Source organism: Poecilia reticulata, chromosome 15 (assembly GCF_904066995.2).
Source record: "Poecilia reticulata chromosome 15, P_reticulata-male-v2, whole genome shotgun sequence".
NCBI lineage: Eukaryota > Metazoa > Chordata > Actinopteri > Cyprinodontiformes > Poeciliidae > Poecilia > Poecilia reticulata.
This window is the reverse complement of record NC_088844.1, coordinates 21,034,107-21,059,161: the sequence shown is the minus strand read 5'-3', so window position 1 is coordinate 21,059,161 and position 25,055 is coordinate 21,034,107. Positions and strand designations below refer to the sequence as shown.

The 25,055-nt window shown below is 40.8% G+C and overlaps 2 protein-coding genes across 3 annotated transcripts; one reads left to right on the top strand and one right to left on the bottom strand.

Moving 5' to 3' along the window:
- The first annotated feature begins 384 nt into the window (after positions 1-384).
- Positions 385-8,428, top strand: slc29a3 (solute carrier family 29 member 3). Of its 2 annotated transcripts, none has more exons than XM_008430150.3 (6): positions 385-534; positions 1,450-1,815; positions 2,188-2,270; positions 3,140-3,366; positions 4,535-4,697; positions 4,844-8,428. In XM_008430150.3, exons 2-6 carry the CDS (start codon positions 1,507-1,509, stop codon positions 5,457-5,459), a joined length of 1,398 nt encoding a protein of 465 aa, XP_008428372.1. In that variant the 5' UTR covers positions 385-534; positions 1,450-1,506; the 3' UTR covers positions 5,460-8,428. The 2 variants fall into 2 exon arrangements, with proteins under 2 accessions (XP_008428372.1, XP_081472318.1); XM_081616192.1 differs by having other exon boundaries at positions 386-534; positions 1,390-1,815.
- On the bottom strand, positions 8,121-16,478 carry psap (prosaposin). The gene is made up of 14 exons (XM_008430149.2): positions 16,322-16,478; positions 13,815-13,948; positions 13,659-13,733; positions 13,440-13,565; positions 12,859-13,071; positions 12,633-12,776; positions 12,498-12,554; positions 10,833-10,991; positions 10,667-10,759; positions 10,371-10,554; positions 10,001-10,164; positions 9,832-9,912; positions 9,610-9,717; positions 8,121-8,701 (listed from the first exon to the last, which is right to left on the bottom strand). The coding sequence occupies exons 1-14, from the start codon at positions 16,353-16,355 to the stop codon at positions 8,663-8,665; spliced, it is 1,611 nt and encodes a 536-aa protein (XP_008428371.1). The 5' UTR covers positions 16,356-16,478; the 3' UTR covers positions 8,121-8,662.
- Positions 16,479-25,055: the final 8,577 nt, after the last annotated feature.

Here is a 25,055-nt window from a genome sequence, read left to right as displayed (position 1 = left end):
GACGTAGAATCATCAAAATAATTTTCATATATTACTTTTTGTTATAAATCTATATAATATACGAGTTTCGCTCTTTGAATTGAATTACTGAATTTAAAAATATCTTTTTAGTGCAGTACTGAAAAGCAGCTGCAACATTTAACTAAACTAAATTTGTACTTTTATTGTAAAACGCTGGTGCTTTTCACAATAAAAGCACCAGATTTTTACTTTTACGACGCTCTTAAAAATAAAAATAAGTACGGCTTAAAATATTTTATGTGATGCTCCCGTTTCCCATATTGCGCAAACAGTTCTGAAAATCAATTTTCTTATTTTAAAGTTTATTTTTTTTAATCGTGTTTGTTAGTTTTTGTTTGCTAACTCTTAAAACCGGAAGTGGAGTTGTGCTAATGATTGCAGCTGTTGAAAATCCCACTTCGAAAATCGGTTAGAGAGTAAGTCAGCTGACCAGAAAAACAAGTTTGCTGTCAAATGAAGTTTTGTTTGCTGAGAAGACCTTCAAGTTTAAACTTCGGGGTCTTCAGGGATGAGGTACGTCTCGAAATACATTTTATTTACCTGTAACAAAGTTTAGCAAGGCTAGGGTTAGCTAGCTTTGTTTGTAGCTTTTACTAGTTACTCTTTTCAATTATTCCCAACAAACAAATTGAAACTTTGTAAAATTCAGCAAATTAAAACGTTGTACTGGAACATAAACAAAGAGTACTGGTGATATATTTTTTAAGGAGATATAATGCTGTTATATGATCTTTGACTAAGTTCTTATTGCATTAGCATCATGTGAATATTAGTTCCTCTTTCCTCACCCCCTAAATTGCAAAATCAGCTTTTACTTTAGTCTAAAAATAGTCGAAGCTTTTATCACATTTCAGGGAAAACCTGTTTTAATTCATTTTCTGACAAATTTCTGAATCATTCTGGTCCTGCAGGAGCATCCTATTGGCATTTTTGCAGAAACACCGAAGAGGTGTGATGAAATTAAGGCTTTTGTGTGAAGTCGGACTAATGAGTCAAACAATCACATGTCTGACAAACACGGGATGTGAGAAACGTTTGTCTGATGGAGGATTTGACTCCGATTAAATTGGCAGGTCATGACTCGAGTTACCAAAGAGAGAGAGACTGATACAGGTCTGTGGGAGAGAAGTAACACACTGATTTAACAGAAGTGATAACTAATAGTAGTGGGGTGGCGATAGTGCTGATAAACGTACTCTACATGATGGTTTTCCATGCAGAGCAACTTAAAAGTATTTTCTCTAATAGCCTTTATTACAAGACGACGTTGGCTGTTAATTGGCCCTTCTATAAATAAACTGAGATTATTTAAAATCTGAATATTTATGCTCTCTTCAATTCCCCCCCCAAATCCCATTCTTACTGCAGTAACGTTATCTTCAGTACGACTCGAGTAGTACTTTCTTCTTCTCTCCTTTCCTGCCTCAGCCTGCCCTTTTCTCCCTTGTCTTCACCCTCTGAGTACCCTGGATCCTGCCTGTGAAGATGGACCACACAGATCCTGTGCTTCCCAGCGTCAACTCATCCTATCTTCCACCTTTATACGACCAACAAAGCTCGACCGAAGATGAGGATGATGACATCAGTCCCTCTGCAACCCTTCTTCCTAAGGCTTCCTCGGCACCTCTGGCTGTGCGCTACAGTCCAGAGGACTCGTACAGACTGGTGTATTTCACCTTTTTTCTGATGGGTATCGGCTCCCTGCTGCCCTGGAACTTCTTCATAACGGCAAAGCAGTACTGGCTCTACAAGCTTAGCAACAGCACTGACCAGAAGGAAAGCTCCAGTGTCGGTGTGAGTAGCGGGACGATGACGTACAGCTAAAGATCTTAGAGTTTCTGATACGGCAGTGTGAATATCATGTGACAGGATGATTGGACAAAGTGTTGTTTCATATTTCAAAGAAATTCCCTTTGAAATGTTAAAGGAAATTTACATACAATAAGGGCCGCAGCTATTTCAATAATCGATTAAATATGATTAATCCAATTAATTGTTTCCGCCCTACATTGAATAAAGAGAAATATGTTTGAGTTGACTTGAACACTACAATAAAATAATTATTTTCCTGTTCTCTCCCATTCCCTTCCTCATGTTGTATTTGAAAACATGATTGTGTGCTTCTTTGTTCTTAAAGAAAAGTGTCTTTTTCTCTTGTTTACACAGGACTATTTTGAAAGTTACCTGTCCATTGCTTCAGCAGTGCCTTCTGTGCTGTGCCTGGTACTCAACTATTTTCTTGTTAACAGGTCAGTACAAACTATACACACATGTCACACAGATTAGAGTCCACTTCAAAAACATTTACATTGTACTTTTCCACAGAAATGTGAAGTTGTAAGAAAATTATAAATTTTTTTACAGAAATAAATGAAACCATGATATTTGTATTCAGCCCCCCTTACTCTGAAACCCCTAAACAAATCCAGTGCAGCCTATTGCCTTCTGAAGTCATGTAATTAATAAATTGATGAATCTCTCAGCTGTTATTTGAAGACATCAGAGGTTTGTTGGAAAAGATTAGTCAACAAACATCATCATGGAGACCAGCCGCTTGGAGTTAAAGGAGTGGAGATAAATAAGGGTTGATCCTGGAGGAAAACCTGTTGGAAACACAAAATAGTCATAAGTTAGAGGGTCATCTTTCAGCAGGACAACGGCTCTAAACATGGAGACAGAACTACAACTGAATAGTTTAAATCATCTAAAGCTGCTGTGCTGTAACTTTTGGATCCATTTTTTGCTCCAACACACCTGAATCAAATGAGTTAAGCCTCTGCAGAGCTGAATGGGATGCTGAGGAGAGAATCCATTCAGGATCCAGAATCCAGGAGAGAAGGCTGAACCCAAAAGCATTGCATGACTGTCCAATGTGAATTTGTCAGGAGTTGTGAAATTGTTTTCCTTCAGCTTCCCAGTCATGCACAATTTTGCATTGGTCTGCTGTCACATAAAACACATTAAAGTTGGTAATGTGACAAAATATGAAAAAGCTTGATGTGTGTAAATACCTTTGCTAAGCATTGTAAAATGGTGATGAAGCATGGAGACCTCAGAGACTCTAGTGTGCTGTTTTTTTGATCCCAGCAGCACCTCTCCTCTGTTTGATTGCTCGTAGGTTATCTCCAAAGGTTCGAATCCTGTCCTCCCTCGTCGTGATGCTGTTGGTGTTCGTGGTGACCACGGTGCTGGTGGAGGTGGACGTCTCAGAATACAGGACGGAGTTCTTCGTCGGCACACTTGCCAGCGTTGCTGTGGTCAGCGGTGCCTCCAACATCTTCTGTGGGAGCGTGTTTGGGATCAGTGGCTATTTTCCCATGAGGATCTCTCAAGCCCTCATATCAGGTTAGATTGCTGATGGTTTCAGTTGCCTGTGTGACATCTATATATATTTATATATGTATTTATTACAGTAAACCTTTATTTAACCACATAAAAAGCCAATTGAGATGAAGACCTTTATCACAAGATGCTTTGCCCAAGAAAGGTAGCAGCACGCATAATAATGAACAAGACAAGTAGACACAAAAAAAGACATTAAAAATGTAGAAAATGCAAACAGTTTGACAAAGTGCGGTAGTTGTAATACTTTAAAATGTAAAAACTGGCAATTTTAAGAATTGAGACACGGCCACTACAGACAGGATTTCTATTGTCATTTTTAAAAAATAAAGTATTCAGTGAATTAAGTTCTGAGTTTTAGTTCAGAACTTGTTTCACTTGACATTTTTAGCATATATATTTTTAAATACTAGATTTTACAGATAACTATATTTTTGTCTGTCTGACGGCATTGTAAAATACCAAGTCAGATGTGATGATTAGATACTTGGGAGTTTCCTTTTCACCAAATACTTTTTTTTTAGTCTTACTCTTGTAATTTCTTATTTTGGCTATTTTGTACTTTAACCAATTATTTAATTTCAATATCCAAATGTGTATCAATATGCCATCACTGGTCTTGGTCTTGTTTCATTCAAATGCAAAGATGGAGGATGGCCAGCAGATGTCGCCACATACTTCTAAAAGAAAAAAGTTATTTCTTGATTTAAATGTATATAAATGACATATTATTGAGTTAGATTTAAATAGTTTGTTTTTACTTTTTAAAATAATTACAGAGAGACTTCAGTTATGATTTTAGGCTTCATTTATTCATCTAATGATGGTATCATTGATTATTCTGCACAGCGGTTCAGTTACTTAATTTGACGGCCAAGGCCAACCATTACATAAATACTGAAATAACTATTTATTTTTAACAATTCCTAAAGCTATAGGAATTGTGAATTTAATAAATACTTTGAATAAATTATGTTTATTATCACATTTAATCGATTTTCTTCCACCTCGGTTGAGTCACGAGTAAAGCTCATCACATTCAACTTTAATTAAGTCATGAAATTTAAAATGTTGTTGCATTTTAAATTTTTTAAGGTACATTTAAAATGTACCTTGTACAAGGTACACATTGTCTTGTACATAAACTTGTTTTTCTTTTGTTTTGTTCTAGGCCAGGCGATGGGGGGCACCCTGACTGCACTAGCATCGATAGTGAGCCTAGCTGTGGCTAAGGACGTGACCACCAACGCTCTGTTCTATTTCCTGACAGCAGACGTCTTTATCCTGCTCTGCATCATCTCGTTTTTGCTTTTGCCAAAGTATGCATATTCAAGGTGAGAATAGTAATTTTCCTTTCACACTTTCATTTAGAAAAAAAACAACAAAAACTTTCTAGCTTTTCATTTGCTACATTTGCATCAAACATGCTTGAAAATGTAACAAATTCAACAAATGCTGAGACATCTTCTCTTCTTGTCAGGCACTACATGCTGGCAGCGACCTGCGTCAGTCCCGGGACGCTCGGTGAGGAGCAGAGTCCAGCAGGCGGAATCCCTCCGCTGCAGCCCATCATTAAGAAGGCCGGGGTGCTTGGCCTCTGCGTCTTTTATGTCTTCTTCGTCTCAATCTCAGTATTCCCTTCCGTCTCATCGGGGATCCAGTCTGTGAACACGGACAGCGGCAGCCCCTGGGCAACAACTTATTTTGTACCTCTGACCAGTTTCCTCCTTTATAACGTTGCAGACTTTAGTGGCAGGCTGGTGACAGCCTGGGTGCAGACCCCTGGTCCCACTAGTCGGGTCCTGCCGGTGCTGGTGCTGTGTCGCTCCGTGCTGGTGCCACTTCTCATGTTCTGTAACTACCAGCCACGGGACCACCTACATACTGTGCTGTTCCCCCATGATGTTTACCCTGTGGTCTTCAACTGCCTGCTGGGCCTCTCTAACGGATACCTGGGTACGCTGCCGATGATCTACGGACCAAAGGTGGTTCCCCGGGAGCTGGCCGAAGCCACAGGCGTGGTCATGTCCTTCTTCCTCACTCTGGGGCTTGCTGTTGGATCTGCGTTTTCAGTTCTTATTGTGCACAGTATCTGAACCAAAGCCATATGTAGCTTTGTAGTGAAGGAAAACACTACAGCCTTTACTTTCACTGGACCACCAGGTGTCACTTCCTCTGTACCTCATCTGGTTTCCAGCGTCGTCTCAACCCTACAGTAATTAGTGTCGATTCTAAGAACTGAAGCATTATGTGTGCAATTTGACATATTGCAGAAATTATACACAGGATATGGAGGAGATGAAAGTTTGGGGCAAGCAATAAATGAAACACTTTGTTTAGAATTTTGCTAAAATATGAACAAAAAACGACTACATGCTGATGGGTTTAAAATGCAACTGTTCAGTGTGAAACACAAGTACAGTTTTGCTGAAGATAAAAGGTCAAAGTTGCTTTTGTTTTAAGCAAGCTTGATTTGTCATTTCTATGGTGCTGACAACAGAGCTTTGTGAAAGCTGGTCCAAAACACTTCCTGATACTTTGTCCTAAACGCATCTTTGTAGTTGATTTAATCGATTTATTCAGCTCACTGTGGGTTTGCAAGAACCGTTTGTCCTCATTCTTCCATGTGATCTCAGGCTTTGAAACTTCTTCCAAATACAGTGGGGCAAAAAAAAGTATTTAGTCAGCCACCAATTGTGCAAGTACTCCCACTTAAAAAGATGAGAGAGGCCTGTAATTTTCATCATAGATATACCTCAATTATGAGAGACAAAAGGAGAAAAGAAAATCCAGGAAATTACATTGTTTGATTTTTAAAGAATATATTTTCAAAATATGGTGGAAAATAAGTATTTGGTCAGCTACAAACAAGATTTCGGGCTCTCACAGACCTGTAACTGATTCTGTAAGAGGCTCCTCTGTCCTCCACTCGTTACCTGTATTAATGGCACCTATTTGAACTCGTTATCAGTATAAAAGACACCTGTCCACAACCTCAAACAGTCACACTCTAAACTCCACCATGGCCAAAATTAGAGAGCTGTCAAAGGACACCCGAAACAAAATTATAGACCTGCACTAGGCTGGGAATACTGAATCTGCAATAGGTTAACAGCTTGGTGTAAAGAAATCAACTGTGGGATCCATTATTAGAAAATGGAACACATACAAGACCACTGATAATCTCCCTCGATCTGGGGCTCCACGCAAGATGATCAAAATGATCACAAGAACGGTGAGCAAAAATCCCAGAACCACATGGGGGAACCTAATGAATGACCTGCAGAGAGCTGGGACCAAAGTAACAAAGGCTACCATCAGTAACACACTACGCCGCCAGGGACTCAAACCTGCAGTGCCAGACGTGTCCCCCTGCTTAAGCCAGTACATGTCAAGGCCCGTCTCAAGTTTGCTAGAGAGCATTTGGATGATCCAGAAGATGACTGGGAGAATATCATATGGTCAGATGAAACCAAAATAGAACTTTTTGGTCAAAACTCTACTTGTGTTTGGAGGAGAAAGAATGCTGAGTTGCATCCAAAGAACGCCATACCTACTGTGAAGCATGGGGGTGGAAACATCATGCTTTGGGGCTGTTTTTCTGCCAAGGGACCAGGACGACTGATCCGTGTAAAGGAAAGAATGAATGGGGCCATGTATCGTCACATTTTGAGTGAAAACCTCCTTCCATCAACAAGGGCATTGAAGATAAAACGTGTCTGGGTCTTTCAGCAGGACGATGATCCCAAACACACCACCCGGGTAACGAAGGAGTGGCTTCCTAAGAAGCATTTCAAGGTCCTGGAGTGGCCCAGCCAGTCTCCAGATCTCAACCCCATAGAAAATCTGTGGAGGGAGTTGAAAGTCTGTGTTGCCCAGCGACAGCCCCAGAACATCACAGCTCTAGAGAAGATCTGCATGGAGGAATGGGCCAAAATACCACCAACAGTGTGTGAGAACCTTGTGAAGACTTACAGAAAATGTTTTATGTCTGTCATTACCAACAAGGGGTATATAACAAAGTATTGAGATGAACTTTTGTTATTGACCAAATACTTATTTTCCACCATATGTTGCCAATAAATTCATTAAAAATAAAAAAATGTGATTTTCTGGATTTTATTTTTCTCATTTTGTCTCTCAAAGTTGACGTATATTGATGAAAATTACAGGCCTCTCATCTCTTTAAGTGGGAGAACTTGCACAATTGGTGGCTGACTACTTTTTTGCCCCACTGTATAGTGGTCATAAAGAAACTCCAGAAGCTAGTGCATATGCAAGCTAATCTTGCTGTTGAGTGACCTTCAACCAGCTGACTGTCATCTTTACAAGGGGCTCTTTGCACATTTTGTACCAAAATTTCCCTCCAGGACAAGGAATCCATCCTCTTCTTGTATTCTAGTATTAAGCAATTGCAAATCGAATGAACCCAACATGGAGTTCTTTTTCTGTCAGCAAAGTAGAATGATGTAACCTTAATTAGTACTTGTATATGTGGCAGATTTTCAGTTATTTAACATGTGTTGACATCTGACTCATGGTACTCCCATCTTCTGCAAGCATTGAGCAGACCTGGCAGCATTTTCACCTCAACTTTCTGAAAGACTTTATAATTGGTATGTTTGAAATCATGTCTGTACAGATACTTAGAATTGGTAAGCAAAAATGCCACTAAACATGACTGCAAATATATTTGTACATTTTTTAAAAGTTTATACAAAGTGTGATGACTCAAGGTTAATATGGAGACAAGAGACTTTTTGGTTTGGAAATTACTTTAATTGATAAAGTCAAATAAACTGAGTCATCCAGTTGCTCAAAGCATATTTAAGATTCTGTGCATTGGAGACAAATTTACAAAGATAAGAGTGCAAACACTGGGAGGTAACCTCCACATATGCTCATAAAAACATCTACAAAATGTTCAACGTTCACACACAATTGCTAAGATAATGACAAGCCAGTACAACAGTAATTGGTTCACCAGGTTGCAGTCAGTAAATCTACATAGTGGTGGGCGCAAAATGAGTTTAATCGATCATTTCAAGCAAGCAATACAGAAAATTAATACAAAAATCAGACCCGACAATGTTTCATGTCACTTATATCGTCAACCCCCCTCCCACCTTCAAACCCTCCATCTCCCAAACTATAGAGAAAAGAAAAAGCCAGTCCATTTCCATCATGTATTTTAGTCAGACATCACAGCAGTTTTAGTCTATTAGACATGGATTAATAATGGAAAGCAGCTCTAAAGTAATTTTCCTTTTAATTTCTGTTTCCAGCTCCTCGTCGTTCTCTATTCCTTCCACACGTAACGTTTGCAGTGAGCCACAGTCTGAAAGACAGAAAAAAAGTGTAGATGGGCGTTAAATTGGTAATCATTTCCAAAAAAACCTGACGGATGCAAAACAGCGTTTCTACAGTACAGTCAGAGACCATCGTCAAAGCCAGAGGAAAGCTGGCTTTGATAATATTTTATCCTTGATTGAAATTTGCATTTTGTAAGTTAATTTTGGGTTCATTGACAACTGTAGCGGTTTTTGTTTGCATGAATTCATGGCATAAAATTAGCATAATTTTGGGTGAAATTTAAGAGTTTCTTTAAGGTGATAGTAAAATAGTTAACCACACTTCAAATTACTTTAGTACTCTACCATAGCAGCTTACTGTTCCTCCTTTCCTATCCAATCATGCATCGTTTTCCTTAGGCTGAAGACATTTTCTCCCGTACTACAAATTTACCAAGCCGTTTGATTGTTTTACTAATCAGACGGTTTAGTAAAACAGGACATTTCATGCATATTATGATCAGGCCTGAAGTTGAGGGCATTAACATGAAGTTGCATAATGTTTCTATGGCAACCTTTCATAGCATTTTTTCCCAGGGGGGGATACAGGTTGAGCACAAACAAAACCAATTTTCACTTCAGTGTTAAATTCTTCTGTAAATGTTTATCAAAATGAATCTGTTACAACTATACCCACTACAATAATTTAAGTTTATCATATTTTAGTGAAATAGGCAACAAACTTGCTTCTGTTGCACTAAATTTTGCTCATGTCCTGTTCAATGTCATCAACACTTAGTGTCGAGATTGAACACATGTAAATGTGTTTACATTTGATCTTGTATGAAATTCAATTTTTTTCTAATCCAAGTAGTTTCATGGATTAACCAGAAAACAAAATTCATGGCAGCCCAGTTTGACATGAAAGTATCGTGTTGAAGATCTGTGTACTTACGCCGCACAGTTCAGCTGCTCCCTTGACCTTGCACCAGTAGTCAGGCCCCCGGGAGCATGCCAACATTTCTAGAAAATTAAGTTTAGCTCCAGGGCAAGCTCCCACTTTCTGTAACAAAAGATACAGATTTCAGACTCTGAATTTCAACATGCTTAAAAATCCATAGCTTATTTTATAGCTCTGCCTGTAAGTGCATCTTTTCCACAAGAGAAAATTACTTACCATACACACAAAGTCTGGGTCGAGCATCTGAAGTAGCAGCTGGATGAGAACTGGCTCATACTGTTCAATCAGCTGGTCACACTGCAGACAGAACCAAGGCGTTACAACAGGGTTGATGAGACTTTATGTTTATGCATTAAAAAAAGAGAAAAACCCGCCATTCACTCACCTCAGTCTTGTACGAGTCAGGCAGGAAGCTGCATACTTTCTTCACAGCCTCCTCAATATCTTGCTCTGTGGCGTTCTTCTCCAGAATGCCATCGATGTAACTCACGGCCATCTTGCACACCTCACAGTAGCCGCCAACCTCAAAACGAGCCTTGTCCAAGGCAACTGGAACATATGATGTATTGTCCATACGTTGAACTACCTTAACCCCAGTTTTGCATATCTATGGTTTACATTAAACAGACCAAGCTGCACCACACAGATAAGAGTCATACTAAAAAAAAAATTAATAAATAAAAAAGTCATAACATTATGACTTTAATACTCCATCATAGCAAATACAATGAATATATTTAGAAGCAGCTATGTACCAATATATGCACGGTCGGCACCGTTGCAGAGTCCAAGCACTGTGCAGACAGTCTTGGGGTCGGCCTGCTGCACCAGCAACTCAATGATGGCCTGGCCATACGTCTCAACCAGGTCTTTGCACTGGGCAGTCAGAGAGGAGGGCAGAAATGTGCACACCTTCTCCACAGCCTGAACAACCTCCTCCTGCCACCATAAACAAGAGTCAGACACATTAGGGACAAACGCGTGCAGGATTTAGGCAGCAGGGCTGTTTAATTGAAGATGATGGGAAGAAGAACTCGTGAAACATCCACACCTCAGTTGCTTGATCCTCCAGCATGGACTCCAACTGCTTCATCACAAACTCACAGATTGCACAAGTTGGCGACTCACGGACACGTACCATCGACTGCAATATGATTAATGTTAGATTATGTAGAAAAGTGATGAGACGGAAAGTGAAAAATAATAAAAATACCCACCCTGGAAGCAGCAGCCTCAACTTTGGTGGCAGGGAAAAGCTTAGCAGCCACCATGGTTTTGGCAGCAGGGATGGCCTTTGCAGGCTGCAGGTCCAACATGGGGACGGACTTCTTCATTTCCGGACAGAAACCGGCAAGAGCACAGATCTCCTTTGGTTGCTGTGGAGAGAAGTAAACCATTACTTTAGCACACAGTGTCTCATCTTCTGCAGCGCTGCCTTGGGGCATGCCGTTAGGAATGTGAACATGTCGTTACACAACACTGCCAGTCATGCACTACAGACCACAAAATCAATCCAAACACCTAAGGCAGCCATCGTACCAGTGCCAAACACACCCATAGAGTTAATAACTCGAGCACCAACTCAGAAATAGACAACTGTCCAACTGAAGATTAGTGCATCTCAGCACAATGTGCAAATCCACTTGAATATACAGGAGCATCTCACTGAAGAGGTCAAGATCAGCAATCCAAATTTAAAAAGTAAAACTTGCACTACATAGAATGTCAATTTTCTTTATGGATTTCAGCCAAAAAACATTCAAAACTCAGCTTCCCAGAAGACATTCAATCAACATAGCAGGATTTTGTTAGAAACTGATCTGCTTACTTTGTGGTTTTAAACAATGTTGTGGAGAGACCACAGTGGCAGTCAGTAAGAATAGTAAACCATGAAAGAAGAAGTTGAATGAAAGTGAATGCAGTGAGTCAATGACTCCATACAATTAGCCGAGTTGATGAAAAAAAATAAAAAATTTGATCAAACATCAATTGTATTGCATACTTGACTCAATTTTATTGAACTGACATGAATTGGCACCTCCATCTGAATTGAAGCTGGCTGTTTGAAGTGCTTGAAAGTTTTGTGGAATAACAAAAAAAAATACTTAAAAAGATCACTTAACTTAGTGGCGCAACATCACACTGATGTAATTCATGCAAGAGGAGCCCTGACCAAATAAAGTGTGCAGCACTGGTTTTATGTAATAGTCTGATTTTTTTTGAGAAACTAGTTTTGGGTTTTTAAATCAGCCATGAGCAATAATAAAAAGACCAAAATGTATTTATCAAAATCACCTTTACAAATGTAAACAAGAGTTTTACTTTTTGAATTTCATCACCAACATTTGAGATGCCCCTGCACTGCAAGACTGTGAAGTGAGTTTGGAAGCAAAAGAAACTTTTACTGTGGCCATTCAACGTGATGTTGAGTAGTGAGTAGTTCTAAAATAAACTGTTCAGATGTGTGAAACATCTACTCTCATGCATCAGTGGCAAGTGTTTAGTGCAAGAAATGGAATTCCCAAGAGCAAGTAGAAGAATTAGGGGTTAAAAGACTACAGGCTGAACACAGAGTGACCTACCTGTTCCTGGGGGGCAGCAAATAAATGCAGGGGGTAAAAGAGGGAAAGAACAGAATGACATGGATGAAGAGGATAAAAGAAAACGGGGAATACAGGCAAAATTAATAAAAGGAAACTTTTTAGAGTAATTCATACAGTGAAAAAAAAACAAACTAAAATGAAGCTGCTGTTGGTGCAAACATGGGCTCAGCAACCTCGAAAAACAAAAACCAACCATTAGTACCGAGGTCTAAGCATTAGATTTATGTTACAACATGGAGGGGTGGGTTTAAAGACTCTAAAGAACCCCGGAGGACTCACCATGGACATCAGCTGCTGAACAACAGCAGGGCCGTACTGTCCTACGTACTGCTTGCACTGCAACGAGAAACAGTTCAAAGTCTGATTTCCAGGTAATTTGGATTCATATGAAATGGATGCATTTTAAGTCTTTACCATATCGGACAGGCCTGGTCCCAACATGTCGCACTGGTGCTCAATGTTCTGAATCAGGGAGTCGATGAAGGAGGAGTTGGTCTTCGCTTCTGCCTGAGCATCAGAGAGGAACTTGATGCAGTCCTGGCACACTACGTCACCAGTCTATTGAAGGAAAGATATTCAAAACAAGATTTAAAAAAGGCAAGGCTTCTTTAGATGAGCAGAGAGGTGACTGCAAGAGTACCTGCTTTGGAGCTTCCTGCTTTGGAGCAGGATCTCCTGTATTCTGGGGGTACAGGAGGTCAGGAACATTGAGCAGGAAGGGCGCCACACGCTGGGCAAGGTCCACCTCAGGGATTTCATTGGACTTGAGCTCCTCCTGGGGCTGAAACCTGGCTAGGGACATCTGCACAGTTGTACACAAACCCATCGCGCCACACACTACACCTGGTTCCTCCTTAAAGAAAAAAACAAAAACAAGGAAAATCATGTTAAATGGCTTCATTTAAATTTAGCTAATTTTGCTCCTAGTCTTGTTCTAGCAGGTGAGAGTTGAGAAGAGGAGAAGTAAAAATGCTTTTTGTCAGGGATGTGGGCTGCACAGCAACCGCTCTGTTCTCCTTCAGATTTAGATTCACTTCCTCATCAATGACCCCTTTTCAGCAGAGTGCACTTTGTCCACACAGCTGCTTCTGTTCCTCCCACCCCGTACACTCCATGTCAATGAGCAGACTGACTTTTATTTACCCAGTTTAATTGATAAACTTTAATACAAAGTGGGATAACAGTTAAAATAAAAAGCATTTTTAGAGCAATGCTGCTTACCAGTTCCCCAGTGATGATCCCAAAGAGGATGGGGTAGTAGCTGTCTACTATCTCTTTGCACTCAGCCGCCAGACCCTGATCAGGGATGAGATGGCACGCCTTCTCCAGATACCCAAGAATTTCCGCCTGCAATAAAAATAAAAACCCACATCAACATCCATCGATGTTTTTAAATCTCAGCAAAGACTAAAGAAACGCTGTATTTTTGCCTCATTTTACCTGAGTTGCATTGTCTTTCAGCAACTGTCCAACCACCATCAATACCTCTTTACACAAGTCACATGGTACTGTTTTCTGGAAAAAAAGTGGCAAACATTTTAGAAACCACACCACATTTAGAAAAGGTCAAAAAAGTTCAAGTTGTAAAAATCTCACCATCTGAGGCTTGTTCCACACATTCTGCTGGCAGTGAGATAAAGCCTTACACAGCGATGCCGTCTTTACGTTCTGGCACCAGTAGGGGGGGCCGCGGGCGCACTGCTCAGTGCCCAGCAGAGGTGTTGCTACAGCTGAAAGACAATAAATTAAGTCAAATTTCACACTTTGAAGGCTTTTCCAGAAATCATCACAATCAACTACAAAACTAAAGAGTTCAGTTTCTGCCATTGTATTCAATTAAAGATAAGGAACACATAAGAGAACGGTTTAAGGAGATTTATTCTGTCTGTTTTTCTTAGTCAAGAAAGATTTCTTAGAAACAAGAACCTTAGAATTGGAATCTCAGTCAACATTTCCAAGAGGAAGTTAACACACTTTCAACTGTGATATTGCTCAATAAGATTAACAACAAAATGCAGACAAACGTCTTTTTAAAATAGCCAGCAGACAAGTCTCATAGCTCATCGTCTAAACATGGCTCTGTGCTGCTGTACATGCCAAATGCGTAGCCAGGGCCAAACACGTTTCCTGAGGTTTGACTTTAGAAACTGCTTCTGTAAAGTTTCACAAATTAAAACTGGTCCTTCCAAGTTTAGCAATTCTTAAAAAAAAAAAAAAAAAAAAGTTGAATCCTAATGTTGTGCAAGCTTGAAGAGCTGCTCAATGAAGCTTAAGGTATTTTATGTCAGAAACTTAGCAAACAGTTTTTAAATAATCTTGCATAAGACAGATAAATTCTATTTGCATGCATTGCTAATAGGATTAGTTTATATTCTTGTGGCCTTAAAACACAGCAAAGAATGGTTTCCAAAACAGATACCAATGCAGAAGTAAATGCACATGTCCCTGTTAAAAAGGAACTTTCTCCACTGGGGAGAATAAAGTGAAACTGATAAAGCAGAAGTGGTAATTAGTTCCAGCAAAGAAAGGTCATGCTTTTGACATGCGCAAAAAAAAAAAACCCTAACAATTCTTGATTTTAGTGAACTGAAAACAGTCATGTGGACACCGGAGAAGGTCTCATTTAAATTTCCCAGATCCTCATCAAATGAAGTAGCAACCAACTTCAACACTTCAGAACTAAATTTGGACATGACCAGTTATTCTTTAAAATAATAAACTAACAGTTATTTTAATAAAATAACTTTTCAGATTATTTTATCTATCTATCTATCTATCCATCTATCTATATATATACACATACATACATAGGTTTGAGTGCAACACTCAAACCTGCTCCAACAGAAACCTCTGATCATCCAGCACAGAGGGCAGGGCCCCTCCCATCCGCTACTTGAGTCACATGAGCAGTCAGACAAAACAAGCTGTTACCAGGCAAACTAACTGTTTGAATGAGGCCAGCGCTCAGCATATGCTTTAGGATTGCCATAAAATTTTTATAAGCAGGGTACAGAAACTACTTTTATAAGTTTTTGGCGTTTAAACTGAAAAAGCACCAAAAAAAAAAAAAAAAAAGCTGTAAATTGCAATCGGATTGCACTGACTTTAACAAGTAGCCTGGCTTTATGCAACTAAAAATACAAAGTATGCATCTCATGAAGAAAAGATGTGTTAAAGTGACGCTAAAATCTAAGAATGACCTGGAAGACAAGAAAGAATGTGGAGGAACAAAGAGCATTATAGATTCTTTAATCACAAGTTAAACTAAAGATACGCACTAAATACACAAGCCTGAAATGGCATTTAAAAAAAATGCCAGTGGTCTTTATGCAATCTTCAGCACTGACAAGATACAAATACATTTTATTCACTTCGGGTCCATAAAACCTATAATCCAGTAGTAAAACAGCCTTGTTTCAAAGTATTGGAAATGATTTGTTGCAGTGACCCATTTCTATCTCGTCATTACCTTGATACAGGGTCATAAAGTTATCAGCTGACGAAAATGTCAGATCGAAAGGATTAAAAATAAACAAAAGCACCCGGAAAAAAATCTGAAAATGTTCCAAAATACAGAAATGTTAGTGAAATGACGAACTGTTCATTGGTGGCGTTTAAAACCTATACGAATGTAAAGTAGAGTCTAAACTGAAGGTTAATCTGGTCTAAGCGAGGTCAGTTTAACAGGAAAACAAAAAGTAAAAAAGAAAGAAAAAAAAAACTCCAAACATAGCACCCGTTAGCTTAGCTAGCAGGCTAACATTAGCTGTGAAACTGAAAGGCCAGTGAGCGGACAAAGTGTAAACCTCAAAGAGGCTTTCACTTATAACTAAAGAGCACTTATTTTATAGCTTGAAAAAAGAAGGTTTTCAACAGCTGAAGCCAATTTGTGTTAACAAAACAATCCTGATATCCAGGGTGTTTGCCCTTTAAGTTAACTTGTTTACCACAGCTAACAACACATGAAACGCTTCCGCGTCCCAATCATCAAACGCACTCGGTTACAAAATAAGAGACATAATTTTAACCCGAGAAGAGCCAGAATTAAGTGATAAAATAGTCCCAATACAATTTCAAAATTGAGCCTTGTATGTTGATTTTACCTGAGGACACGAAGAGCAGAGTTAGTAGCAGCATGACTGCGCTGTTTCCTGTCGGTTTGTACTTGTCGGTGGTTGAAGGAGGAAACTGCAGAAAGGGAGCAGAGCGCAATCTTTTACGATGGCTCACAGTCAGCTGACTCAGGCATGTGACCCTCAGTCAGCAATTGATGAGCACGCTGTCAAAGATCAACACTACTTTGGCAACCTTTTGGAGTCCAAAAATGCCTATTATTGCACAGCTCTTTAATTTGTTAGGTTTTATGTTTCCACCGTTTTGCTGTTTTCTGGATTTTTTTTTCCCGTATTAGTAGAACTTAATAAGGCATTCAACATCAAATAAAACCTAACTCCATAGTATGGAGTTACATCTGTTTCACAATTATTCATTCAAAAACAAAAACAAAATCACGTCAAACAAGAAAGGTAGTATTCAACCAAAAAAAAATAATAACGTCAAACAAAAAAAGTAGTATTCAACCAAAAAAAATATATAATGTCAAACAAAAGCAAAAGCTTTTTTTTAATTGAAATTATTAATTTTTGTTTGAAACTTTTATTTTTGCATATCAGAATTTTTTGGATGAGATTCTAAGGTTTTTTTGGATGCTCCGGTTCTTTGGTTGAACTCAACGTCTTTTGCTTGCTAATCTCACATGAACATCCTGGGCGGGGCTTTAAGAACGAGCAATGTAAGACGAGTTCCGATTGGTTAGCGCTGACTAAAGAGGATGACTCCGACTCCCTGAGATCTCAGAACTCTGACCCAAACTGCAGGGCTTCGGTGACGGGACACAGAATGTGAAAGGTAAGTAATCTTCACAAAATTACACCGTTTAGCAGCTACTAAAGTGTCCACCCTGTTTCAAAGAAGAGATCTTACACAACTTATGACGACAGTCACATATTTTGTCTGCCGCGATCCCCGGAAGCATAGTGCTAGCTAATGTTAGCACTAGGTAAAGTGCATTAACTAGGCTTGTGTGATATTCGCCAGTCTTTATGTTGAATTCGTTAACCAGCGCACCTCTGTTGAGTGGCATTAAGCGTGAAAAATACCAAATATATCTGGAGGAAATATGTGTTAAAAACCGTTGTGTAATCCTCGGTGTGCGCGCGCGCCTGTGTGTATATGTGCGTGTGTTAAATAGCATTGAAGCTGAAGCTAAAGTGGGAAAACAGCGGATCGCTGCACCAACGTTATTAGGTCCACGTTAATCTGCACCACACGTCAAGTGACTGTACAGATTATTTATTTACCAAGCACATAATCAGTGTTGTCAATGAGGGGAGGTTCTTAAATATATTTTTTCTTCCAGATGTTAAATGTAAAACTAAGCTGGTAGATCACAGGCTACCAGCTTAGTAGCCTGTGATTATGTATAAATTATGTATAAAAAATACATAATTTCTGTATTTTTTATTATTTGATGTGTTTTTTCAAACACATCAAAAACACGTCTTGTACTTAGTTTTATTTCAAATTAAGTATAAGACGTTTGAAATAACGTCTTGTTATTTCAAACAAGACGTGTCAAACAAGAGAGGTTGGGGTGTTATTTCACCCCAACCTCTCGTCTGGTTGGGGTGACCCAACTAGGCTAGACCCCAACCAGGCGAGAGGTTGGGTCACCCTGAACAGGTCACCAGTCTGTCGCAAGGCAACACAAAGACAGACAAACAACCATGCACACACACTCACACCTATGGAGAATTTAGAGAGACCATTTAACTTGACAGTCATGTTTCTGGACTGTGGAAGGAAGCCATGCAACATGCAAACTCCATGCAGAAAGACCCCTGGCCGGAAATCAAACTCAGGACCTTCTCAGCAAAAGGCATATTACATCTAATTAGAAATAAAACTAAGTACAAGACACATGCACACCAAATAATAAAAAAAGACAGAAATTATGTGAATATCCTCCGTCGGCCTTAGATTGTAAACTCCCACCTGATCCAGCAGGGCCGAGCTCAAATCGTGGCGTTTTTGAGCCACATTGGTTTACATTGGAGTTGCCTGGAAGAGCATCTTCCAGATCATCCAGTTTGTGTGAACAGTGGCGTGCGCGATCCGCGCTGAGTGACAACTATCCAGAGGAGAGCTAGGTGTGCTGCGACACGCTGCGCATGCGCGCGTGCCGCTGCGTACGCGCGCGTGCCGCTGCGTACCCGCTTCAACGCGCACTGCTGCGTGCTCGGTTCAATGCGTCAACAATAAACGTAGCTTCAGCAGTTGCTAGCTGCTCCAGGCTCTGAGTTGAAATTGATAAAGTGTCAAAATGATCCAAACCCATTTGTGGTTCTGAACTGCTTTGAATTTGGTGTTTGCCTGGTGTTTCTGTTGTTCTCTTGGCTTGTTGTACTTCATGTCAGAAGGATTTCGGAATGACATAGTCGCTTCTCTGAGGTGGTGAAACTTGTAAGCTCCACTGTTGTAAAGTTAAATTATCATGAACTTTATTATTTAAAATTTATATAAAAATTCCCTTCTCACCCTCCGCGGGTGGTCTGTCTCTCATCCTCTGAGCTCGGGTCCTCTACCAGGACCTGGACCGTCAAGCCTGGGAGCTTGAAGGTTCTGCGCAGTATCTAGGCTGTGCCTAGAACTGCACATTTTCTAGTCGGGTATGGTCGGGTTATTTTATATAAAATTAGCTGGCCAATGGAAGAGATAAAGGCCACGGATGTTAAGACTCGGAAGCTACTAACCATGCATGGAGGGTTCCACCCCAAATCCAGCACCCTGAGACTGTACACGAGCCGTAAGGAAGGAGGCAGAAGACTAGTGAGTGTGAGAGCCACTGTCCAGGATGAAACATCCAAGATCCATAAATACATCAAGGACAAAGCCTCAACAGACGATGTGCTCAGCGAATGTCTCAGACAGTGGGGAACAGAGGACGAGGTGCTGGAGGTACCATCATGGGAGGACAAGCCCCAACATGGGATGTACAACTGACAAATAACTGAAGTGGCTGATATCAGGAAATCCTACCAATGGCTGGAAAAAGCTGGACTTCAGGACAGCACAGAGGCACTCATTCTGGCTGCACAGGAACAGGCCCTAAACACCAGAGCAATAGAGGCTCAGATCTACCACACCAGACAAGACCCAAGGTGTAGGTTGTGCAAGGAGACCCCTGAGACAGTCCAGCACACAACAGCAGGTACAAGATGCTGGCAGGGAAAGCGTACATGGAACAACATAACCAAGTGGCGGGCATAGTGTACAGAAACATCTGTGCAGAATATGGACTGGAAGCCCCGAGTTCAAAGTGGAGAACACCCCCAAAGGTGGCGGAAAATGACCAAGCTAAGATCCTGTAGGACTTCCAGATCCAGACAGACAAAATAGTAATGGCAAACCAACCGGACATTGTGGTGGTGGACAAATGACAGAAGAAAGCTGTTGTGGAGGATGTAGCAATACCAAGTGATTACAACAACAGGAAAAAGGAGCACGAAAAACTGGAGAAATACCAGGACCTCAGAGAGGATCTGGAAGGTGAAGACCACAGTGGTGCCTGTGGTCATCGGAGCCCTCGGGGCAGTCACCCCCAAACTGGAGCAGTGGCTAAAACAGATCCCAGGAACAACATCAGACATCTCAGTCCAGAAATGTGCAGTTCTAGGCACAACCAAGATACTGCGTAGAGGACCCAAGCTCAGAGGATGAAAAAGAGAGAGACCACCCACGGAGGGTGAGAAGGGATTTTTTAATATATATTTTTTATGTATACATAAACCCGACCAGATCTGATCAGACCCGACGAGGCCAGACCTGGACCACACCGGACCCAAACCGACCAAACCCGACAAGAAACAACGAGACCCATACCAGACCAGGTTTAGGTTGGTAGCGAGCAGTTTATTTGATCCAGGTATGTTTGAGCAGAGATGCATCTAAAAGTTGCAGGATGGTAGCCCTGCTACCAACCTGCAACTATGGACTTTGGACCCCACTTGTGTGCAGCAAGGGACTTGGGGACCCCTAGCTGCACACATTAAGATGGCTATTGCATAGTGGGGAGATTTTTTATTTTTTTTATCCAGTTGTATACAAGTTGATTTCTATTATCCACCCATTTTCTATACATATTTTATAGCATAACAGAATCTATGGGAATGGGGTCATTTAAAGAGATCAATTAAGTATCATGTTTGTAGACTTTAGGAGAAGCCGGAGCACCCGGAGAGAACCAACAGAAAAGACAAAGACGAGAAGACAAGACATGACTTGACTGCATGCTAGTGAGGCAGTTTTGCCATTTAATTCAAGTGTGTAGGACAAGGGGCACATCTAAAAGCTGCAGTCTCTTGAGGACTGCAGATTGAGACCACTGTTTTAGATACTTTAGTCACTTGGAGGGAGTGTTGGAAGTTATAGGTGGCAGAGAACAATCTTTTGGCACTTGGACACGCCTTATTACACGTCCATGTTGCACTTTGATGACATTTGCCGGTTCTGGCTCAAAACTGGGACTAGTTTTAAGACTGGTACCAGCGTCAAGATTGGGACAAGTATCATAACTGGGACAAATGTTTAAAACCCTGCAAGAATCGCCGACTTTGGAGGCGATTCTTGCAGATCCAGGTGTGTTTGGGCAGAGATGCATCTAAAAGTTGCAGGATGGTAGCCAGGAACTTTGGACCCCAAGTGTGCAGCTAGGGACTTGGACGGGGTCATTTAAAGAGATCAATTAAGTGTCATGTTTGTGGACTTTAGGAGAAGCCGGAGCACCCGGAGAGAACCAACAGAAATGACAAAGACGAGAAGACATGACTTGACTGCAGTCTAGTGAGGCAGTTTTGCCATTTAATTCAAGTGTGTAGGACAAGTGGAACATCTAAAAGCTGCAGGACTCTTGAGGACTGCAGATTGAGACCACTGCTTTAGATACTTTAGTCACTTGGAGGGAGTGTTGGAAGTTATAGGTGGCAGAGAACAATCTTTTGCCACTTGGACACGCCTTATTATACGTCCATGTTGCACTTTGATGACATTTGCCGGTTCTGGCTCAAAACTGGGACTAGTTTTAAGACTGGTATCAGCGTCAAGATTGGGACAAGTATCATAAGTGGGACAAATGTTTAAAACCCTGCAAGAATCGCTGACTTTGGAGGCGATTCTTGCAGATCCAGGTGTGTTTGGGCAGAGATGCATCTAAAAGTTGCAGGATGGTAGCCAGGAACTTTGGACCCCAAGTGTGCAGCTAGGGACTTGGACGGGGTCATTTAAAGAGATCAATTAAGTGTCATGTTTGTGGACTTGAGGAGAAGCCGGAGCACCCGGAGAGAACCAACAGAAATGACAAAGACGAGAAGACAAGACATGACTTGACTGCATGCTAGTGAGGCAGTTTTGCTATTTAATTCAAGTGTGTAGGACAAGGGGCACATGTAAAAGCTGCAGGACTCTTGAGGACTTCAGCTCAAGAACAGGAACAGGCAGCCAGGAACTTTGGACCCCAAGTGTGCAGCTAGGGACTTGGACGGGGTCATTTAAAGAGATCAGTTAAGTGTCATGTTTGTGGACTTTAGGAGAAGCCGGAGCACCCGGAGAGAACCAACAAAAATGACAAAGACGAGAAGACAAGACATGACTTGACTGCATGCTAGTGAGGCAGTTTTGCCATTTAATTCAAGTGTGTAGGACAAGGGGCACATCTAAAAGCTGCAGGACTCTTGAGGACTGGCGATTCTTGCAGATCCAGGTGTGTTTGGGCAGAGATGCATCTAAAATTTGCAGGATGGTAGCCAGGAACTTTGGACCCCAAGTGTGCAGCTAGGGACTTGGACGGGGTCATTTAAAGAGATCAATTAAGTGTCATGTTTGTGGACTTGAGGAGAAGCCGGAGCACCCGGAGAGAACCAACAGAAATGACAAAGACGAGAAGACAAGACATGACTTGACTGCATGCTAGTGAGGCAGTTTTGCCATTTAATTCAAGTGTGTAGGACAAGGGGCACATCTAAAAGCTGCAGGACTCTTGAGGACTGCAGCTCAAGAACAGGAACAGGCAGCCAGGAACTTTGGACCCCAAGTGTGCAGCTAGGGACTTGGACGGGGTCATTTAAAGAGATCAATTAAGTGTCATGTTTGTGGACTTTAGGAGAAGCCGGAGCACCCGGAGAGAACCAACAGAAATGACAAAGACGAGAAGACAAGACATGACTTGACTGCATGCTAGTGAGGCAGTTTTGCCATTTAATTCAAGTGTGTAGGACAAGGGGCACATCTAAAAGCTGCAGGACTCTTGAAGACTGGCGATTCTTGCAGATCCAGGTGTGTTTGGGCAGAGATGCATCTAAAAGTTGCAGGATGGTAGCCAGGAACTTTGGACCCCAAGTGTGCAGCTAGGGACTTGGACGGGGTCATTTAAAGAGATCAATTAAGTGTCATGTTTGTGGACTTTAGGAGAAGCCGGAGCACCCGGAGAGAACCAACAGAAATGACAAAGACGAGAAGACAAGACATGACTTGACTGCATGCTAGTGAGGCAGTTTTGCCATTTAATTCAAGTGTGTAGGACAAGGGGCACATCTAAAAGCTGCAGGACTCCTGAGGACTGCAGATTGAGACCACTGCTTTAGATACTTAAGTCACTTGGAGGGAGTGTTGGAAGTTATAGGTGGCAGAGAACAATCTTTTGGCACTTGGACACGCCTTATTATACGTCCATGTTGCACTTTGATGACATTTGCCGGGTCTGGCTCAAAACTGGGACTAGTTTTAAGACTGGTACCAGTGTAAAGACTGGGACAAGCGTCATAACTTGGATAAATATTTAAAACCCTGCAAGAATCACCAACTTTGGGAGGTGGCTTGGGTTTCCTAAATTTGCTTTGGATGTATTGTACATCCAGCCCCCTGTCTTCAGCCTTCTGCAGTTCAGTCTTCATGTATTCCTTAATTGGATTTGAATCAGTAGAGAAACTGTGATGAAGCCTCTGATGTTCTTTCATGTCCATGTTTTTCTGATTTCTCTCTTTGGCACGCTTCTCTGCCGCCATTCGACGGTTGAAGTTGGAACAGTCGAGGTTGATTTGTCGTTTTTGTTGGTTCTTTTTTTCTTCTTCAGCCGCATACAACTTGTCAGCCTCTCTCATTTCATACAACCTTTTTCTGTTCTTCTCCTTGTCGGTTTGTTTCCCGTCTAGTTTCTCTCTTGCTAGAGATGCATTTGTTTTTGTAAGAAATTTTTCCATTGTAGTCTTTCTCTCCTGTTCTTCCTGTGCTCGCTGTTTTTCTTTTATCCTCATTTGTGACTCAAGTTTACTGACTCTATCTTCTGTTGAAGCCAACCTGGAAGCTTCCTCATTTTTTATCTCTGCCAGCTTGTCATACACGGTTTGTATCTTCATCTGAGTCTCTCTTAATCTGTCGGCTTTTACTTTTTCTGGATTTCTAGAGTTCGAGAAGAAATCCTCCCTATTCATTGGGTTCTTGCGAGATTTTGCCACCTGCTCCATTTTAGTGAGTTTGGGCCTTACGACATTTTGCTCAATGCAATTCCTTTCCTTTTCCCTCAATTTCTCTCTGTCCTCATTTTCCTTTTGGTTTATGTATGCATCTCGGAGCATAATTTTCCTTGTCTCCTCTTGTGCAAGTAGTCGTTTCTGTTCTGCAGTTTGCTTATTTTTACTTATCTTTCCAAGATAAATGTCGGCGTCAGCCCGTGTGTTCTGTTTCCGTTTAATAGCGTCATTTTTCATGCGTTCATCAGCTACATTGGTCCAAGAATTGATCTCCCCACTTTCTTTTGCAAGTTTTTGTGCAGCTGTCCTCTTGTCTCGTTGATATGCCGCCAACACCTTGTTGTATTCTTTTATCCCTTGCTTATTGAGTTCTCTGTTAAATTTCTGCACATCCTGGTCTCTTTGCATAATTTTGTATTTGCCGTCTTCAATTAGGGCACGTTTTTCCTGTTCTTTGAGCATCCTTTCTTCTTCAGCAATCTGGTCAAATCCTTGCTCTTTTGCTAGTTTCTCTGCGTTTTTCTTTGCTATGTGTTTAGTGCGTTTTGCCTCCATAATGTTAAGTTGTGGTCGCAAACGATCAGACTCTTTTTGGCAATTTTCACTGACAAGATTATGTGCTCTTGACATTTGTTGAATTGTATACCAACAGTATGATGGTAGGATGACTGTATTTCTATCCATTTTTTAGTGAAAGTATTTCACAATAACCAGAATCCCAAGGGTCTTTACACGAAAAGCAGGTCAAAGTTAAATCCAGAAATGTCTAATTCCTGTCAATCCAAGAAACTCGGCTCACAGACTGGTTCCAATTCAGTGTGTACACTTCACCGCAATCCAAAGTAGAATGAGTGCAGTGAAATTCAGTTCATTGAAGTGGCTCAGAACTGGCATCACAGAAGTAAACTTTGTGACATCACTGTGACATGTGACATCATCAGACTGAACAGATGTTCAGTGAAAGTACAAACTTGCATTCTGCAGCCAGGAACAGTTTCAGTAGTAGGCTGTTGTAGCAGTTTTAACAAATATATAAAAAACTTCTTTGACCTTTTTTATTAGAGTTATAACATGCTTTAAATCTTGGTCTAATGCCATTTGCAGCATGTCTTCACCCTCTCCCTCTCCATCCTGTTTCCTGTCAGTTTATTGTTAATTTTAAAATCCCCCAAGTGCCAAAAAATCTTAAATAAATCAAATATTACATTTTTTTATTATGATTATTAAATGATAAAAAATGTAGGTCAAGTTTGTT